A 20,367-nucleotide genomic window follows, 5' to 3' on the forward strand; every position below is an offset into this window, starting at 1 on the left:
CGGTGATGAGAGAATGAGGTTACTGCTTTGACCAGTGTGGTTATGTGCCTGAGATCTTCATGTTCTGCTTAACATGCAGCATTATTTGACCCATCCATGTCGCCCAGCTGATGTGGTCACACTCACAGGTCCCTGCTTTGTAACCTCACCAGACACGGGCCATGGCCACAACCACATATGTTAAAGAAAAGGACAAATGATTGTGTCATTGTACTCAAGAAACACAGGAAATGGACAATTCAGTTTCAGAGAGTAAAAGTTGTACTCTGTCTGCAGGGCTGAGTGCCTGGCTTTGCCAATCCCCTCAAGATCTTGGTGAAGTAAAATAACAGGACTTTTATTCTATGAACCTGAACTTTTACATCTCTGTGAACCACATATGTGCTGTTACAACAAAAGATGGCAACTTAGAATTGCAGCAAATGTGATCATGTGTGGTATAATTCCATTGGTTTTGGTTATCAGATTAAAGGTTAGAGTCAGAGATTAGAGTCAGAGATTAGAGTTAGAGATTATTGTTAAAGGATAGATTTAGGAGGAGGACTGAGACACTAGCCAAAGCTGAAGGTTATGGTTTAAGATTAATTTCACATTTTAAAATTCAATCTCAAAACCTAAAAGGATTTAGATTTGGAGTTAACCCTATTGTTAGTGTTGGGATTAGGTTTAACCCTAGTGATGTACTTCTTTACCTCATGATTTACCTCATGATAAATTAGTACTTATTGTAGGGTATTGTTTATTACACTGATGTTATTTAACAAACTTTAGTACTTATTGTTTATTACACGTATCATTGTTTAAGATGGACTTTATGTATTTTGCACTCCTATGCATCAGCAGTCATCCCTGTATTCTACAGTATTCTAGTTCATTGGTATCTTGGACTCTGACCTGCTGTACTGTGCTAGGATGTGTTCTATGAGTAAATAACAAAGCACTGCTCAATGTAAATTTGTCTGCTCAATGTAAATTTGCAGTGAACCTCCAGGCCAGTAGGCGGCGCTGAACGCCGCACAGACTAACCTGCGTATAAAGTAGAACACGCCGCAGGAGGGCGCGCTTGAGCGGGGAAAAATGGCGGCAGTGCTGCAACAAATATTAGAGCGCGCCGAGATATCTAAACTTCCCAAGGCCGTTCAGAGTAAACTGGAGAAATATTTAACGGATCAGCAAAGTGAGATCGATTATCTGAAAGCCCACCATGAGCAGCTCCGGGTGGACAGCGGTAAGCCCCTCACCCAGGATTCTAATGCTAACCTAGCTATCCTGTGGTAAAGTTGTGGTGTGTAGGTTAGCACGGTGGCTAGCTGGCTAGCGTACACAGTTAATGTGTTGTAATTAGTTGTGTGTTATAGTTAATTATGTGCTATAGGTTATAGTAAAGTAAGTGCAGACTGCTAGGTGTTAAAGTAAAACTCTGAACGGACTGTTTTGTACACATGACAGCTCTGTGTAAACAGGCCTAACGTTAGCCGGGAGAGGTAGGTCTTATTCCCAATAGTCCGACCACTGTCTGTCTTACGGTCCGCTTTAAAGAAACATGTTGCTTTTATTTAGAACAACAGTACTTCGATTTGGAGAAGCGGTGCGCACAAAGCCGAGACCAATGTGTGTCAGTAACGAAAGAACATCATAAACTCCAGGAGGAGTTTGCGAAGCTCGGTAAGCCGCCGTCTCGTGCTCACGGCCCGCCGCCGTGCGTCGCGTGGCGTCGTAAGAACTTGTTTTTGTTTACAGATGAGGAGCTCAGGTGTCTGCGCGAGAAGGCCAAGGAGCACGAGGCGTCCCGCGCGAAGTTGGAGGCGCAGCAGGTGCGTTGCTTCAGGGATGACGAGGTCACCTACGGTTCTGTGTGTCCGCGCCTGAGGACGTTTTTGTGCAGACCTTTCCGTTTCTCGGACATGGCTGACGTGTTTGCGTTTTATTGCAGAATCAGCTCTCTAAAGCCAAGGATGAGCTGGAGGCCGAGAAGAGAGAGCTCGTGCGTACGCTGGAGAGAAGGTCTCAGGAGGTGGAGAACCAGAGTGGTAAGGCCGTCTTCGCAACACGTGTGTGTTGACTGTAAACATGTTGGACGCGTGCGTGAGACCAAAAATGATGACATTTAGATTTCTTCTTTCTTCAGAGGACTTGAAACAACTTAACGACAGACTAGCAGAGGTGAACGCTGCAAGAATGCAGCTACAGTTGAAGCTGGAGGAGTCTGAGGCATCTGAGGTCTCCATCAAGGTATGCACCTCCGGGATGCCTGTGAACTCTGACGTCTGTGACCTCGTACAGTTCAGTAGCTCTCTGGACATATACCAACAGCGGCAGATCATGCGTTTGTGCTGATCCAAAGCATTTAGCGTGTGTCTGTGGTTTCTGCTGTGATTGGCCAGTTGCTGTTTGTTTGTTTAACTGAAACTGCATGTCCAGGAAGGACTGATGTCCTAAGTGCTCGGGACACACGTGCCCCAAATCACGCAAACTGCATGAAGACCCATCTCTGTCTATGTCCCTGCAGTACAAAGAGCGACGCATGGACCAGGAGAGGGAGTTGCTGCAGGGTCAGGTGACCTGGCTGAGCGATGAGCTGAAGACCAAGCGTGAGGATCTGCTCACGCTCTCCCGCCAGAAGGGCAGCGAGGTCCTGGAGCTGAAGTGCAGTCTGAGCACCAAAGAGGACGAGGTAGATGCGCAGTCCTTTGCAGACATCTCGGCAGAGCTGTCCTCCATTGGCACACCCGGTCTCCTTCATGCTGGTTTTTTTGTTTTTTTTGTTCGGTCTTCAGGTTGCCCGGTTACAGGACCATGTGGCCAGTCTGAAGTCCTCCAGTGAGAACCTTCAGAAGCAGACTGAGGACATGATTGGCAAGCTAAAAGAGGTGAGCGCTGCTGTCTGCCTGTTGCGGTTACCGAGGTGATGCCCTTCCACCTCATTGCCGAACAAGCCACTTGTTACTAACACCAGGGTTCCTCGCTTAGGCCAAGGAGCAGCAAGCCAGTTTGGAAGAGAAGTTCAGGAATGAGCTGAATGCCAACATCAAGCTGTCCAACCTCTACAAGGTAAAGCCCACCTGCTGGGCTTCAGAGCTCTGTGGTTTATAGTTCAGTATTCAGCGTGGACACGAATGGAGTGTGTGTGTGGTGCGTTGCTAGGGCGCTGCGGCCGACGCGGAGGCTAAGAGTGAGGAGCTGAGACAGGCCATGGAGGAGCTGCACAAACTCCTTAAGGAGGCGGGAGAAGGTGAGTAACATTCCAGGGAATCTTGCAGTCTATTCCAGACATGGAAAGTCATGGAATTTCAGATGTTTTTTTGGAATATTGGGGGATTTTGTTTGCAGCATTTTTACATTTCTGTTGCCGTTTAACAAAATGTTTATATTTCACACATTTCCAATATTGTGTGAGTGGTTGTTAGTTACTTGATTTTTCTGTGCCCATTTAGCAAAGGCAATAGTTTGTGGAAATTTGGCTTTTTTCATCAGTGAAAGTCAGGGAAAATTCCAGGAATTTGAAGTTTGACATGGAGTGGGAACCCTGGGTGAGGGGAGCAGACCTCTGATCTGACTCCTCCCATGTCCAGGTGTCGGAGCTTGGCTCAAAGGAGACTGTTGAGTGCCAAACTATAGTAAAGTCCAGGAAAGAAAACTGTTAATATGCTGTGGGTTGTGTGTAGATTCGTACGCATGGTGAAGTTGGATATAAAGTGCCACTGTGTGTTGAATCAGCAGTACAAAAAGTTTGTTTAAAGTCTCGTTCAGAGGTGAATGTCCTGACTGCAGAAGTGTTCTTCATGCCAGATGTTTTGAAACTGTCTTGTAGTCAGTTTGCTAATTGTCAGCGCTGTATCACCATGTTTGGCAGAGGTGTGGGGGGGGTCTGGGAGGGTGTTGCCATGTGATGGGTGAACTGTGTGTCCAGCCCACAGAGCCCTGGAGGAGAAGATGTGTGAGCTGGAGACCAATAAGCAGAGGGAAGTCAGCGAGCTGAACGAGCGAGTCAGCAGCCTGGAGGCGGAGCTCGACACAGCCAACCAACTGCTGTCGGACAGTAAGCCCCGTCCACAGTCCAACGCTCCGCCTCTGCAGGGGGAATTAATTTGCTGGTTTGTTTACATGTTTGTTTGTTTTTTGGCAGTGGGTCCCGCGTCCACGTCGGTGGTGGAGGAGCAGTTGACCACCATGTCTCCCACAGCCGTGGCTGTGGTCAAGATGAAGCCAGACATGAAGATCACAGAGGTACTGTGTGTGTGTGTAAGGTCAGAGAGTGTGTCTATGTGTGTGTGTGTGTGTGTGTGTGTGTGTCTGTGTGTGTGTGTGTAAGGTCAGAGAGGGTGGGTGTGTGTGTAAGGTCAGAGAGGGTGGGGGTGTGTGTGTAAGGTCAGAGAGGGTGGGGGTGTGTGTGTAAGGTCAGAGAGGGTGGGGGTGTGTGTGTAAGGTCAGAGAGGGTGGGGGTGTGTGTGTGTAAGGTCAGAGAGGGTGGGGGTGTGTGTGTGTAAGGTCAGAGAGGGTGGGGGTGTGTGTGTGTAAGGTCAGAGAGGGTGGGGGTGTGTGTGTGTAAGGTCAGAGAGGGTGGGGGTGTGTGTGTGTAAGGTCAGAGAGGGTGGGGGTGTGTGTGTGTAAGGTCAGAGAGGGTGGGGGTGTGTGTGTGTAAGGTCAGAGAGGGTGGGGGTGTGTGTGTGTAAGGTCAGAGAGGGTGGGGGTGTGTGTGTGTAAGGTCAGAGAGGGTGGGGGTGTGTGTGTAAGGTCAGAGAGGGTGGGGGTGTGTGTGTGTAAGGTCAGAGAGGGTGGGGGTGTGTGTGTGTAAGGTCAGAGAGGGTGGGGGTGTGTGTGTGTAAGGTCAGAGAGGGTGGGGGTGTGTGTGTGTAAGGTCAGAGAGGGTGGGGGTGTGTGTGTGTAAGGTCAGAGAGGGTGGGGGTGTGTGTGTGTAAGGTCAGAGAGGGTGGGGGTGTGTGTGTGTAAGGTCAGAGAGGGTGGGGGTGTGTGTGTGTAAGGTCAGAGAGGGTGGGGGTGTGTGTGTGTGTGTAAGGTCAGAGAGGGTGGGGGTGTGTGTGTGTAAGGTCAGAGAGGGTGGGGGTGTGTGTGTGTAAGGTCAGAGAGGGTGGGGGTGTGTGTGTGTGTAAGGTCAGAGAGGGTGGGGGTGTGTGTGTGTGTAAGGTCAGAGAGGGTGGGGGTGTGTGTGTGTGTAAGGTCAGAGAGGGTGGTGGTGTGTGTGTGTGTAAGGTCAGAGAGGGTGGGGGTGTGTGTGTGTGTAAGGTCAGAGAGGGTGGGGGTGTGTGTGTGTGTAAGGTCAGAGAGGGTGGGGGTGTGTGTGTGTGTAAGGTCAGAGAGGGTGGTGGTGTGTGTGTGTGTAAGGTCAGAGAGGGTGGGGGTGTGTGTGTGTGTAAGGTCAGAGAGGGTGGGGGTGTGTGTGTGTGCGTGTGTGTGCGGGGCTGGGTGGGACACGTCTCACTGTCCTGCTCCTCCGCCCATCCTGCAGCTCTACGCCGTGTCCGTGGAGTTGCAGAAGCAGCTCCAGCTCGAGAGGGTGGAGAACAAACGTGTGAACAAGTGCCTGGACGAGGTGGTGCGGGAGGTGGAGGCCAAGGCCCCTATGCTGAAGAGGCAGAGGGAGGAGCTGGAGCGCGCCCAGAAGTCTGTGGCCAGCCTGTCAGCCCGGCTGGAGCAGGCCATGCAGGTCAGGAGGTTGGGGGCGTGGGGGGCCAACTTCAGTTCACATGAGCAGGACTAGTGCCATGTGAATGGGGCTTTAATCCTATTGGTTAATCTGCTGAGTATGTAAACATATGCTTAATTAATATGCATGTAATCATTGTAAAGTGCATTATGGGATGCTTTTATTTCATGTTACTGCAGTAATTGCACGTGGTGCCGTTGTAATTTTTGGCTTGGCAGTAACTACGTGCTGGCTCAGGTGGAGGTCGGTCAGAGGTCGTGGCTTAGTCAGGCTTTTCTTCACCCTGACAGGAGGTGCAGCGCTTGCAGAGGGAAACGGACGAGGCCAACAAGCGCTGGAGTGTTGTGGAGCGAGAGAAGCAGAGGGTGGAGCTGCAGTTGGCCGACCTGGCTCAGCAGGTGAGGTCTGGCGTCTTGTCTGCTGCCTGCCTGCTGGTCGCCCTTAAAGTGTCTCTAAATCCCAAAACGGCAGCAGCTGTCAGTGTGCACAGAATTGACACCTAACACACCTATGACCTACCTGCTCACTGTCCTGAGTCTCTCTCTCTCTCTCTCTCTCTCTCTCTCTCTCTCTCTCTCTCTCTCTCTCTCTCTCTCTATCCCTATCTCTGTCCTTATGCTCCCAGCCCCTCTCTTTCTGCTCCTTTTCTCATTGTTTCAAACCCCTCCCCACATACACACACTCACTCACTCTTTCGCTCTCAGGTGCGGGTCCTGCTGATTGAGTTGGAGGAGGCGCGTGGGAACCACGTCCTGCGTGAGGACGATGATGTGAGCTCGGCAGACGTGAGCAGCTCCTCTCAGGTGATCTCCCAGCACCTGGTCACCTTCCGCAGTGTGGAGGAGCTGCAGCAGCAAAACCAGCGCCTCCTAGTGACGCTGCGCGAGCTGGGCCAGCAGCAGGAGCAGGGCGAGCTAGAGGCGCAGGACAGCAGGCAAGTGTGTGAGGGCTGATGACGTCATCAGATGAAAAGGCAGAGGTGAATTTGAACAGACCCCAACCTCTCGTGTGCCTGTGTGTGTGCGCGCGTGCAGGTGTAGTCAGCTCCACGGCAGTCTGGAGAAGGCCCAGTGTGAGCTGGCCCAGCTGAGACAGCAGCGTGTCCACCACATGCAGCTGGTCGAGTCCATCGTGCGCCAGAGAGACGCGTACCGTATCCAACTGGCCCAGGCAACCGGAGCTCCACAAGGTATACGCACACGCACCTCTTCGCAAGGTCTACACACAGACTTTTTCATAAGGTCTATATATACTACATCTTTATGCCTGGGATTTCTCCTGCAAGGTGTACGCGCGCACGCACACACACACACACACACACACACACACACACACACACACACACACACTGTGTGGGCTCTGGGCCTTTAGCAGCTCAACATTCTCCCACAGGTTCTACTCCGGAGGAGTTTTCCCTCACCTCCACCCCCCGCCGCTCCCCTGCAGTCACGCCCACCACCGCCACACCCACTGGGCTCGTCACCACGGCAACGGTGTCCACGGAGACCATAGAGGCCAAGGCTGCCCTGAAGCAGGTGTGTCAGGGGGAGTAAACTTGATGAATTGTTGTGTGGTGTTTGTCTGTCAGAGCACTATAGGGCAGAAGAGAGCTGTTCACAATGTGAAAAGTCAAAGACCAAGGTGGTCAGGGATACTGCACACACATCACAACTTAAGAACAGCTTTAACGGTGTGTGTGTGTGTGTGTGTGTGTGTAGCTCCAGGAGGTGTTTGTGACATATAAACAGGAGCGGGCAGACAGTGAGAAGGTTCTGAATGAACACTGTGAGAAGCTGCAGGCACAGGTGTCAGAGCTGCGCTCCCAGAACACCAGGATCTCCACACAGCTGGAGTTTGCCTCCAAACGGTGGGGTGGGCCTCCCAACACACGCACGCACAGACAGACAGACACACGTGCTAGTGCTCTCAGCAAACACAGCCAGTTTTTTACAGCACACAGTCAGTTTTTTACAGATCTACCGGAGGTTTATAGTACGTGTGTTTGTGTGTGTGTGTGTGTGTCAGGTACGAGATGCTACAGGATAACGTGGAGGGTTACCGTAAAGAGATCTCCTCTCTGAGGGAGAAGGTCCAGAAGCAAGCCACTGCTGGACACCAGAGTGAGAAGACCATCCACACCCTCACAGAAGACCTGCGTGCTGCCACCGACAAGCTCACCATGGCTGAAGTGAGCACGCTCTCTCTCGCTCTTGCATGCGCTCGTCTCTCAGTCTTCAGTGTTTATTTGCCCGTTTACTTGCCCAAGTCTCCGTCTTGGCTGGTCTGTCATAGGGTGCTGTAGCCTTTTGAGCGATAGTGAGGTGTGTGTGCGTGTGTGTGTGCGTGCGTGCTGCCCTGCCCCTCAGTCCCGTGCGGAGGCCCTGCAGAAGGAGCGGGACCTGCTGAAGCTGTCCGACTGCAGGCTGACCCAGGAGAGAGAGTCTCTCCAAACCCAGCAGCGCAGCCAGAACCTCCTGCTCACCAACCTCAAGGCCATCCAGGTGGAGCAGGCTGACCCTTCACTTTGTTTGTTTGATGGTTTTTGTTTGTTTGTTTGAGCGTCTTTCTGCTGCCCTGCAGGCCACCCTTGAGCGCTCAGAGACAGAGACGCGCCAGCGGCTGACGGCACAGGTGGAGAAGCAGGAGAGAGAGATCACCCTGCTGCAGAAGAGGGTGGAGCACGAGGTGGAGCAGAGACACATCCAGGGCCGCAATCAGGACGTAAGCACCTCCATCTCTCCTGGTCGTCTGTTGTAGACTCCCTCTGTGTAAGCCTTAAGTACGTGCTCAGCCATCGTCATGTGGGAGCTAACCCTAGGTCAGGGAGGGACTAACCCTAGGTCAGGGTCTCATGCGGGTGTCTCTGTCCTCAGATGCAGCTGATGGATGTTAAGAAGCAGCTGGAGACTCAGTGTGCACTACACCAGAGGGCCAGAGACCAGCTGCTGGTCACCCAACAGGAGCTCTCTGCCCTCCAGGAGGAGCTGAGCCGCAGGGAGGGGGGCGTGGCCACGCCTGCCACACCCCCCGGCCTCGCAGGTGACACGCGTGCACACGTGCTCCACACTTCACTTTGAGATCAGATTGATGGAGAGAGTCAGAGGTCCAGCACCCCTGTCTTGGTGTTGGGGATAAACCTGGGGTCTTGTGTGTTTCCTCTGTGTGGTGGTGCAGGGCAGCGGGGTGGAGAGGTGGAGGCACTGAGAACCCGTCTGAAGCAGGCGGAGGGCAGGGCGGAGGAGCAGGCTGAGAGGCTGAAGAGTGCCACAGCCTCCGTGGAGCAGTACAGAGCCATGTGTGTGAGTCTGGAGGAGGCTCTGGACAAGGAGAAACAGGTGCAGCACCCACCGTGTGCAATGGGTGGAACTGTTCACCATGTGTGTTGGAGAGGAACAGGAAATTTGTTCAACCAGCATTGATCTAACGATTGTGGTCTCTCTCTCTCTCTCTCCACATGCACACGGTCAGGTGACCGAGCAGGTGAGGTCCTCCGTGGAGAAGCAGGTGACCGAGGCGCAGGAACGGCAGCGAGATCTGGAACAGAAGCTTCTAGAAGCTGAAAAGCAGAAGCAGGAAATCCAGGAAGAGAAGCAGAAGGCTTTAGCAGCTATGGAGGAGCAGGTCTGGCCTCCCTCTCTCTCCATTTCCTCCTCTCTGTTTTGGTCTTGTTTTCAGGGCGGTCATCTGGAGACGCCGCTTCCAAACACTCTGTCGCGTTCTCCCCGGTCAGGTGAGCGAGCTCCGGAGCAGCGTGAGCCGTCTGCAGGCTGAGCTCCAGGACGCCCAGCAGAGGGCGACGGTGTGCTCGGCCCAGGAGCAGCAATCCCTGCTGGACAGGCAAGAGCAGGCACGGCTGGCCGCCGAGGCCCAGGACAAGTATGAGCGAGAGATGGTGCTCCACGCGGCCGACGTGGAGGCGCTGCAGACGGCCAAGGCCCAGGCCCTCCAGGCTGCGCAGCTCCGCCAGCAGCTGGAGGACAGGCTGCAGAGGGTGGGCGCACAGCTACTGGAGGCCCGCATCTCCTGGGAGGAGCAGGAGAGGCTCCTGAAGGTACACATATGCTCATGTGTGCCAGGAAGGGTAGTTTTTAAAAGGCATGGCTCTGTGGAAGCGCTGAACACAAGCTGTGTGTGTGTGTCAGGACGAGCGGACCAAGATAGAGTCGCGCTGTGAAGACTTGCAGAGGCAGAATGATCTTCTCCACGACCAGCTCCAGACTCTTAGTGGCAGCATGGCATCACAGCTCCAGCAGGCCGTCCCGCAGAGCTCACTCAACACCTCTCTGTCCGAGGAGGGCAGGTCTCAAGAGCAGATCCTCGAGGTCCTCCAGTGAGAGCCTCCTCTTTTCCACTCCTCCTCCAGTCTCACACTCACTGTCACGGAATGTTCCGTCCATTTAGTTTTAGTCTTCTTCCTCCGCATACCTTCATCCTCCAGATCGGTGTCATCCATGATTTGTCACCTTTTTTCTGTGTGTGCGCACGTGCAGGTTTGTACGTCGGGAGAAGGAGATAGCAGAGTCTCGTTTCGAGGTGGCTCAGAGCGAGAGTCTGAGACACAGACTACGTGTGGAACACCTGGAGAGGGAGCTAAAGGAGCTACAGGACACACTCAGCGCAGAGAGGGAGAGGACACAGGTACGTCTGCAGAGATGGGGGACGCAGAGATGGAGAGGACACACGTACGTCTGCCAGGGGGAATGGACGCAGGTCTGTCCACTCATGATGTACTCCTGTGATCTGGTACCTCTGACCCAGGTAACCTCCAGGACCTTGGCCCAGCACGACGAGCTGATGAAGAAGACGGAGACCATGAACGTGCTGGTGGAGACCAACAAGGAGCTGCGAGACGAGAAGCAGAAACTGGAACAGGAACTCCAGCAAACTCAAGCCAAGGTAGAGGGCGCACGAGCACAGGGGCTGGTGGTCTGCCGCGGGGGTGTGGCACGCGGGCCGGGTCACAGCGCCACGCCGCAGTGTGTGTAAACAGTGCGTTTCTCACCTCGCTCAGGTACACAAGCTGGAGTCGGACATCTTGCCCATGCAGGAGTCGAACGCGGAGCTGAGCGAGAAGAGCGGAATGCTTCAGGCTGAGAAGAAACTTCTGGAAGAGGACCTGAAGCGTTGGAAAGCCCGCACGCAGGTCAGCACCTCGCACACGCCACCCTGCTGCTCTGCCGTCACCCTGGAGACAGTTAGCTGACCTCTGGCTTGTCTCTGCAGCACCTGGTGAGTCAACAGAAGGACACGGACCCCGAGGAGTACAAGCGTCTGAGCTCTGAGAAGGAGGCTAACCTGAAACGGATACAGCAGCTGAGCGAGGAGGCCGGCCGGCTGAAGGCGGAGACGGCCCGGTGGAGAACCCCGCATGCTTAAACCCCCTGACCTTGGCTGACCTTGCGTGCAGAGCTGTATGAAGTGACCGTGCCTTGTCTCTCCTCTCTGGCCTGCAGGAGCGGCCAGGCAGTCACAACGCTCCAGTCTCAGGTGCAGAACCTGCGCGGGGACCTTGGCAAGGCCACCGCCGAAAGGGACCTCCTGAAGAAGGAGCTGGAAGCCAAGACCCAGAACATCCAGGAGAAGGTGAAGACCATCATGCAGGTCAAGAAGATCGGTCGCCGCTACAAGACCCAGTACGAGGAGCTCCGGGTGGAGCACAGCAAGGCGAGTTCGAGACCCACAACCACTAATGTCTGGTGACCTCCGACCTGTGACCTGTTTACACTGCATCGAGTCGGTCAGCATTGTTGATGATATTTTGAAAGTCCTGCACTCTGTCCTGTCGCTCAGATGCTGGCTGCCGCGGCAACACCTGTCCAGGACCAGGAGGCTCAACAGACCGCAGCTAATGAGCTCCAGGGTCTCCGAGAATCCCTCAGCCAATCAGAGACGAAGATCAGGGAGCTGGAGGCCCAGCTGGAGGCGCTCAACAGAGTGAGTCGACGCCCTCCTGCACACTTGGCCACGCTAGCAGTGTGGGGGTGGGGGGGAAATCTCCCCTGGTTAACTTCAGTGGTCACATCTGTTTCATATTTTCCAGGTGTTAGCAGTAATAGTTTGTAAAAGTACCTCATATAAAAAACAACAAGATTCCTAGTAAAACTATTTTTGTATTTTTATGATCTATTATTTTTAAGATCTCTTGTACGTTATGTCTTTTTTGTGCGTTATTTTTTTGTTTGAGTGGCTGATGCTTCATTGGGACGTATCGGTGAGGGGTTAATTCCCCGTAATCCCTCATGCCAGATTACGCCACAGGAGATATTGTTACACAGCTCTGTTCTTGAGTGTAACCACGGTCGACCCTGCAGGTGGTCGGGGAGCGCGAGGCTGAGAATCGCACCCTGCAGGAGCAGGCGTCCCGCCTGCAGGGGGAACTAGCGCACATGCGCCAGGAGCTGCAGGAGAAATGTGGCCAGGAGGAGCGTCTCCGTCAGCAGCTGGCTGAGAAAGAGGAGAGGACCAGGAAGGCCATCATGGGGGCCAAACAGAAGATCAACCAGCTCGTGGGTGAGCCTCAGACACACGGCGCCAGGCTGACCCCAGGTCGGTTCTCAGCCGTGGCGCTCACGTGCGACGTCTCTCCCGGCAGACGTGAAGGCCCAGTTGGTGAAGGAGAAGGAGGAGCTGAGGCAGCAGCGGGAGGAGCTGGAGGTGCGCGTGAACGCGCTGCGCTCCCAGTACGAGGGACGTCTCAGCCGCCAGGAGAAGGAGCTGCGAGACCTGCGTGAGCAACAGGAGAGACATGGGGAGCAGAGAGATGAGACCACTGAGCAGGGTGCTAGCAAGGTAATGCACGTGCCCACACACTGGGAGCAGAGGGACGAGGCCCCAGAACGGCGCTAACAACGCAATGTGCATGCGCGCACGCATATTTTGGTTTTGCAATTTACACACACAGATTCTCCCCACGTGTGCCATGTTCAAGCCTCATTCAGTGCGGCTATGTGGCCCTTTGTCTGGTTCTGACCCGCTGTTGTGTGTCATCAGACCCAGGACCAGCAGAGAGGTGCAGAACAGCGGCAGATCTCGCTGAAGCCGACACCAGCCGCAGAACGAGGAAGGTACGGCCCACTGGGCCAGGGCTGCCCAGTCCAGTCCAGTCTGTTCCTGACCCACAGTCTCCCTGCTTTCTGCACAGGTGTATTTGGGGGGTGTGGTAGTGTTGGTTTCGTGGTTCTGGTGTGTGGGGAGCCGTGATAATGCAACACTGTGCGTGCACGTGTGGGGTCCCTGCCAGCTGGAGTACACTGAGACTGGCTTTCATGCGCCATTAACAGCACACACTCTTAACGTGCAGTGGGCTTTTCACTGAACTTTAGGATTTATTCCAAATAATTTATTTTATTTTTTTTAGTTCACTTTATATCTTTTCTATTTGTCATTTACTTAGTTGTAAAGTGTTTTGAAACTCTTCGGGGGCAAGTTTTGCTATTAAAAAAAATACTTTTTACTTCTTTATTTAAAAAAAAAAAAAAGTTCATCCTTAGTATTTGTGTTTACAGCTTAGTGTCTTCCGTGTGTTTTGTGTCCTCAGCGCAAGCTCCTCGGAGCCTCCCACGGCCAACATAAAGCCCACGCCCCTGGCAGCTACCCCCAGCAAGCCTCCCGCCACCCCAGGAAACAAGCCCACGCCACGGGCCAGCATCAAGCCCATGATCACCCCAGCCCCTGTGCCCACGCCCACCCCCACCGCCACGGTCATGCCCACCACCCAGCTGGAGACACAGGACTGTGAGTGAGCAGACCAGTGAACCTCCCTGTTTGTAGCCGTTCAGCGTCGGCAGCGTTTGGGACATTTCGTGTTCTAAAAGCTTCTGATAACCTTTGTTTGAGCCTTTCGCTGAATTATAAATGCATAAATGGGTTTTAGTTGGGTGTTTGGTGGGAGGTGTTGAATTGTTAGGTCTTTGACTGGTGGGAGGTGTTTATTATGAAGGGCTAATGGTAACCGTACTGGTCACATGGCCTGTTCCAGCCCTGGGGTCGGGGGAGGGGGCCGTGGACCATGTGCGCTCAGTGCGCTCCACCAGCCCCAACGTTCAGACCACCCTGACAGCGCAGCCTGTGCTGGGCCTGCAGCAGAGCCAGACCACTGCCTTCGTCCAGCCCACCCAGCAGCAGAGCCAGCCCCCTGCTGCCGAGCCAACCACTCAGGAGCCCCCACCGCCCGTCACGGCTGCCGCGGCGGTCATGATGGAGGCCACGCCCAGCACCTCGCAGGTGGAGAGACCCTCCACGTCCACCGCAGTGTTTGGAACAGGTGAGCTGAGAGGGGAGTGCCCTTCCTGAGGTTTTGGGAGAGCTCACCCCAAAGTGCTGAGGGGACTTTGTTTAACTCCTGTGCTCTGCAGTGTCGGCCACGTCTGGCAGCGCTTTGAGCAAGAGGCCACGGGAGGAGGAGCCAGAGAGCCTGGGTCTGGAGGCGGAGCTTCAGGAGGAGCCCAGTGAGCCCCCCATCTCCAAGAAGCTGCGTGTGCAGAGACTGGGCCTGGAGGTGACACTAGGGGCAGCGGCTGAGGGACCGGGGCTGATTAGTGAATAGGGAGGTTTGATGAGTGACTGTGTTCATCTCTCTCTCTCCCTCTCTGAAGGAGGAGATTCTTGCTGAAGACAGCGCTGAGGCTGAGAGCCTAGTTCCATTAGAGAGTCAGGACACCCCCGACATAGCTGAAGTTAGTGTGTGTTCTGGAAAGATTCTCAGTGTTAAAGACCATGTATATGCCTTTGAATCATGAGTGTGTGCGTGTAGGAGCTGGAGAACTACCCCAGTCTCGAGGAGGTGGACGTGGAGCCCACAGTCACCAGGTCCATCCCTGTGGAGCTGCTCCTGACTCAGAGGCCCATAGCGGCACACAGCCAGGAGGAGCCTGGCGAGAAGGTCATCGTCATCATCACTGACTCAGAAAGCGAGGAAGAGCAGGAGGAGACAGATGAGGAGGAGCAGGTGAGGGTCAGCACACGTGTGGCCACCTAGATCACGCGCCTCTGTGGCCTGTATGGTTGGTGTTCAGTGGAGTCTCAGTGGTGAAGATACTGGACTAGTAATCAGAAGGTTCAAGTCCCACCACTGCCTACTTGCTGCTGAGCCCCTGAACAAGACCCTTAAACTAAACTAAAAGGTTGAATCTTACTGCCTACTGACTGTAAAGCCCCACAGGGTCTCAGAGGAGACGCCCTCTGATCTCTCTGAGCCAGTTGTGGTCGTTCTAGCAGCTTGAGCTGTCTGTACTGTTTCAGGACTATGAGGAGGAGGAGGATGAAGAAGAAGAAGAAGAAGGAGAGGATGAGGAAGAGGAGGAGGAGGATGATGATGATGAAGGAGGAATCGGGGATGAAGGAGAGGAGAGCAACGAGGGAAGCGGCAGTGGAGATCCCAACGAGGGCTATGAGGGAGACGACCAGGAGGTACGCGCGCGCGCACACGCACACACACACGCGCACACACACACACATATATGCATGCGCCTGGCCAAGAAAAAGGTCACACACTAATATTTCGTTGGACCACCTTTAGCTTTGATTACGGCACGCATTCGCGGTGGCATCGTTTCCACAAGCTTCTGCAATGTCACAACATCCATTTCTGTCCAGAGTTGCATAAATACTTCCCTAAGCTCTTGTATTGATGATGGGAGATTTGGACCACTGCGAAAAGTCTTCTCCAGCACATCCCAAAGATTCTCAATGGGGTTCAGGTCTGGACTCTTTGGTGGCCAATCCATGTGTAAAAATGATGTCTCATGCTCCCTGAACCACTCTTTCACAATTTGAGCCTGATAAATCCTGGCTTTGTCATCTTGGAATATGCCCGTGCCTTCAGGGAAGAAAAAATCCATTGATGGAATAACCTGGTCGTTCAGTATATTCAGGTAGTCAGCTGACCTCATTCTTTGGGCACATAACATTGCTGAACCTAGACCTGATCAACTGCAGCAACCCCAGATCATAGCACTGCCCCCACAGGCTTGTACGGTAGGCACTAGGCATGATGGGTGCATCACTTCAGCCACCTCTCTTCTTATCCTGAACGCGCCCATCACTCTACAACGGGGTAAATCTGGACTCATCAGATCACATGACCTTCTTCCTTGCTCCCTAGCAAATTGAGGCTGTGTGTCTGTGTGTGTGTGTGTATGTAAAAATACACATACTCACTCTCTCACACTCACTCTAAATCTGACACATCGATGACCTTAAAATGATTCCCAGTTTCACCTGGTGGTCACACGGGAGTGTTTCAGGTGTTTAGTGGAGCTAGATTAAGTTCACTGACACTTTCCCGATCCAATGTTTGTGCAATCTAAGAAATCCGAAGGAATTCGGAGTGTCCTGTTTACTGGTCTGGAATCCACCTCACAGGTTTAAAATTGTGGATTTAATCCAGTCTCAGAAAATAGAGCGTGATGTTTACGTAGATGTGGTCAAAACATGGAGAGATGCAGTGTACACGAGGTTTGAGAGGAACAGGACATTCGGACAAAGGTCCTTTGTAATCCGTGCAAGTAACCTGCTTGATGACTGATGACTGTCTGAAATGTTCTGTTCCTCTGGAATCCTTGTGTACTTCCCTACAAGTCTGAAGGCCTCACAATGTAATACACACACAACCACTCACTTCAGTGAACCAGTCTGACCTCCGTGCTCCTCCAGTAACCCAGCAGCTGTTTGCGAGCCTGCCCCATGTGTTTCCCATTACGTGGGTTGGTGACGTTTGTCACATGTCCAGAGAAGTCAGGGAGGGTCTGGAGAAGACGTCTGCGGACAAGGACAACCCTCATGCACTACTTCCTGTCTGGAAAAAGACCTTATGTCTTGGGAGACGATTAGATGAAGTGATTCCACCCAGTGATGTAACGACAGTTCTGTGCGTGTGTTTGGCCAACTCTCCCTTTCCTGATATGATTTGTGGTGTTTCTCTGTCTCTCAGGGTCCTGAGGCTACAGACCCAGGCACTGAGAGGGAGGAGAGTTTGGGGACAGTGGACGCCGCCCAGCGTGTGGCCGACTCGCAGACGTCCAGCTGTAAGCCCGTTCTGTCTGCTCCCGCTGTGTCTCGGGGGTTCCTCACTGAGGCGTTGACTGTTCTGACAGGAGAACTGATGCCAACAATAACACCTCTCACCCTTTAGTGGAGTCCAGCACACTGGAGTCCTTCTCCCCGGAGCCGCCCATTACCAGCTCTGCTCCTCGCCCCCTGCCATCACCACGGAGACTGCAACACCCGCTTCCCCCTCGACTCAACATCCTGGCCCCGCCCACACAGGAACTGGGTCCACCTGTTCAAGTCCAGGTAGTTAATGAGTACATTAATAATATTTATGACCTTGTGACCATTTGCCTTTGTGATCAACAACAGAGTTGTGTTTGTGCATCCTCAGCGCGTCCCTGTCCGACGCCAGCTGACTCCAGGGCCAGCCAGCAGCGCAGTGAGTAGTTTTGTGTGTGTGTGTGTGTGTGTGTGTGTGTGTGTGTGTGTGTGTGTGTGTGCGTGTGCGTGCGCGCGCGTGTGTGTGTGTGTCCTCATCCCCTTCTCCCTGCTGCAGCTCTTCTCTGAAGAGGACGACCGTATGGTTCCCAGTACACCCACGTTGGTCGTGCCGCTCCGCTCAGACGGATTCTCAGACGCCATCCAGTGAGTCCCATTCCCGTCCAGGAGCACATACCCCAGACGACACCACCCAGATGGTGCTGTGTGGCTTTGAGCAGCTGGTGTATGTACAGGTGGAGCTGACGTGTGTGTGTGTGTGTGTGTGTGTGTGTGTGTGAGAAAGCTCTCCACAGGTAGCCGGGGTGCCGCGATTTGGCTTTGGCCTCCCTGACGAGCTCCCTCAGACCAGCTCCTCTCACTCGGACCTTGGTCAGCTGGCATCCCAAGGAGGTAGTCTGCCCTCCCCGCCCACTCCCACCCTGCTGTGCTGCACCTGTAACACGGTGACACTAGTTTGGACGCCAACCCCACAGCTCCATCCTCTGGAACTCATTTATGTCTGAGTCCACATGTCCATGGGCTTGTGTCTGTCATTTAATTCTGGAAGGCTGGTTAATGTGTGTCTGTGTGTGTAGGGCTGGGTCTGTACGACAGCCCCCTGTTCCTGCCCGGCGCAGACGAGGAGTGTGAGGCCCGTAGCGTCCCCACCACCCCTCTCCAGTTGGCCGCGCCTGGTAGGTGCTGTAGTTGCACACTTTCACACATGCGTGTCATGCACACTTTCACCCGACCATTCTTCATATTATGACTAGGGCCCTGTTCAATCCACAAGGAAAATTGGTTCCTTAAAAATGGCACATGCTACATTTAGCAGCATTTATTTAAAGAAAGCTATGCATCTAACTAGGCTAGTGACATAGTCCTTAATTATGCCCTAACCAACTCACTGTGATGCCGCTCCTTCTGTTCTGTCTGTGTCTCTCTCTCTCTCTCTCTCTACCTCTCATTTGCTGGCAAACCTTTCAGTTTTCTCCCCTGTCCAATCAGTGACTGCGTTTTCGGAGACCCTCCCCTCAGAGGTGACAGAGCACGCCTCCCAGTCTGTGCCCATGGTGAGCACATCTACTCCTGGGCCCAGCGCCAGCGAGGAGCACAGTAACCTCCTGGAGCCAGGGGGCGATGGGTGAGCTCAGAATTACTGCCTTGAAATTACACGCATTCTGTTCTGCATGTGCTCTTGCTTAAGTTCAGTTTACTCTGGTCTGTTGTTTTGCATGAGGTCCTCATAGTAAAGAGAAATTAGTTATTGATTATTATTGGCTGTACGTACAGAGGGTGTGCGCTGATGTCACAGTCGTGAAACACTCTGCAACATGGCTGTGTTCACTAGGGGGAACAGCAAAGCCAAGAATGAAAACAAGTGATTTGCTTAAATTAAAGGCGGTTGGACTCTGCAGTGATCTGTTCAAATGACCAAAGAATCTATAGTCTATGGACCCGACATCAGGAGCAGGAGTCGGGCTTTCTGATGTTTACATGTAACCAGGGGATATGGCGTACACTACGTAAAGTCTGAAGACATGGGTGGGGTGAATTTAAAGTGACACCAGTGGATATTCTGGTTGTGTGTGGGTTGGTTTGTACAAATGTTTGTATTTTATTGCAACTTTTATTTGGAAACTGTCAAACTAGCTAGTGTTACAGTTGTGGAGGGAAAATCTCTCCTCCCATGTTACCGTTACATCTGACAGATTCTTCAGATCTTGTTCATGATCTTTAATGTTTCTCCATTAACTTCCAGGTTTCCCACGTTATCTGGCGAGCTGTCTTAACTGGCTTTCTGTCATCTTTTTTCTCTTTTCTTTAAGGTCTATAAAAACAGCTCTGAATTCTTACACAGTCCGTTTGTGCAGATGCACAACAGCTCTGTCCCATTTCAGATGTGTGTGTTTTTTGCGATATTGCGGAATAACATCACTGCCACTCAGTGGGCGTGACCGTGGTGACTCCCACCGACTGTGACATCACATGTATACCCTCTGTTGGTTAATTAGGAATGGGGACTGTGTGTTGACTTTTTGGATACTATGCATGTGGTTTGCTTGAAGTGGGCTTCTCTCTTACGTGTGTGTGTGTGTGTGTGTGTGTGTGTGTGTGTGTGTGTGTGTGTGTGTGTGTGTGTGTGTGTGTGTGTGTGTGTGTGTGTGTGTGTGTGTGTGTGTGTGTGTGTGTGTGTGTGTGTGTGTGTGTACAGAAGCAGTGCTGAGGCCACGCTGGAGCCTGTGTCCCAGACAGAAGCTGAGGAGCCAGCAAAGCCCTCTGATGAAGCCAGTTTGCCCTCAACTAGCCAGGAACCCTCTTCAAGCTCCGCAGGTACGTACGCATGCACACCTCCTCATGTCCACCTTCAGTAAGGTGCTTGTCTTTGTATCAGCCCCAGTTCATTGCAAGACCCTGAACATGGCTATGGTTCTGATGTTTGTACAAAACCTTCAGGCCAAAGACAACCAGCCCACGTGACTATGCACGCTCCGGCACAGACAGGCGCTGGCTGTGCTGGTTTTAATGGGCTGCCCTACTTTGATGTAACCACAGTGACCTGTTACACGCTTTTGTTTGTCAGATTTCTCAATCCCCCTCTGAATTTGTCTCCTCCTCACCCTCTTTGGGGCGCACACACACCTTCACGTGCCCTCAGACACGAGTACCAGCCAGCCTGCCAAGGCCAGAGTGGCGTCGGGCAGACAGTGGACTCGGGCGCGCGCTGCCCGTGGCTTTAAGAGAGGTAAAACCATTACTCCCAGTCCGTGCCACGTCAACAAAGCAACACAAACCAGACTTGAGTAGAGTTTGATGTTTAATGATGGGAGTAAAATTCTTATAATTGTTATTGAAAAGCATCTCTGTGTAAATATCTCCAGCCTTGAAAAGTGCCTGTTGGTTTATTTTTGCAGATGGGTTAGGAGTTATGGGGGTACGAGGGCGTTTTGCCCGGTAAAAAAACTTGCCGCAGGTGTCGGTCATTCCGGTCCCTACTGCAACACAAACTGGACGAATACAGTTCCCATCACATCTCTGGTTCAGATGCTTGAGTTGTTTAATTATAACCATGTGTCCCTTTGTTTAATGTTTTATGGGCTGATTTTATGTGTGTATAATAAAGGCCTTCTCTGGTTAAAATAAAAAATTACAGAGTCTCATTCACTTTATCTACAAATGTGCCGTAGTGTCACCAGGTGTGTCTGGTTCGCTGCCTGGGCTAACGTTCACTG

General features: G+C 52.8%; 1 protein-coding gene across 2 annotated transcripts; it reads left to right on the top strand.

The window, feature by feature from the left end:
- Positions 1–1,044: 1,044 nt before the first annotated feature.
- tprb (translocated promoter region b, nuclear basket protein) lies at positions 1,045–20,282 on the top strand. 2 transcript variants are annotated; one of them, XM_035524482.2, is made up of 50 exons: positions 1,045–1,228; positions 1,561–1,665; positions 1,741–1,814; positions 1,934–2,030; positions 2,129–2,232; positions 2,510–2,674; positions 2,778–2,870; positions 2,971–3,051; positions 3,145–3,232; positions 3,911–4,039; positions 4,127–4,227; positions 5,468–5,665; positions 5,956–6,063; positions 6,370–6,599; positions 6,700–6,854; positions 7,058–7,200; positions 7,384–7,532; positions 7,691–7,853; positions 8,032–8,166; positions 8,246–8,386; positions 8,539–8,704; positions 8,840–9,000; positions 9,134–9,286; positions 9,396–9,716; positions 9,808–9,995; positions 10,156–10,303; positions 10,424–10,561; positions 10,677–10,808; positions 10,889–11,019; positions 11,119–11,329; positions 11,456–11,599; positions 11,977–12,175; positions 12,258–12,454; positions 12,656–12,729; positions 13,203–13,399; positions 13,644–13,928; positions 14,020–14,162; positions 14,260–14,340; positions 14,418–14,612; positions 14,906–15,073; positions 16,596–16,689; positions 16,797–16,957; positions 17,046–17,093; positions 17,211–17,299; positions 17,439–17,545; positions 17,731–17,829; positions 18,122–18,278; positions 19,350–19,468; positions 19,794–19,880; positions 20,050–20,282. In XM_035524482.2, the coding sequence occupies exons 1-50, from the start codon at positions 1,078–1,080 to the stop codon at positions 20,091–20,093; spliced, it is 7,047 nt and encodes a 2,348-aa protein (XP_035380375.1). In that variant the 5' UTR covers positions 1,045–1,077; the 3' UTR covers positions 20,094–20,282. The 2 variants fall into 2 exon arrangements, with proteins under 2 accessions (XP_035380375.1, XP_035380376.1); XM_035524483.2 differs by having other exon boundaries at positions 18,143–18,278.
- The last annotated feature ends 85 nt before the right edge of the window (positions 20,283–20,367 follow it).

This window comes from Electrophorus electricus, chromosome 7 (assembly GCF_041902795.1).
Source record: "Electrophorus electricus isolate QZ-2024a chromosome 7, ASM4190279v1, whole genome shotgun sequence".
Lineage (NCBI taxonomy): Eukaryota > Metazoa > Chordata > Actinopteri > Gymnotiformes > Gymnotidae > Electrophorus > Electrophorus electricus.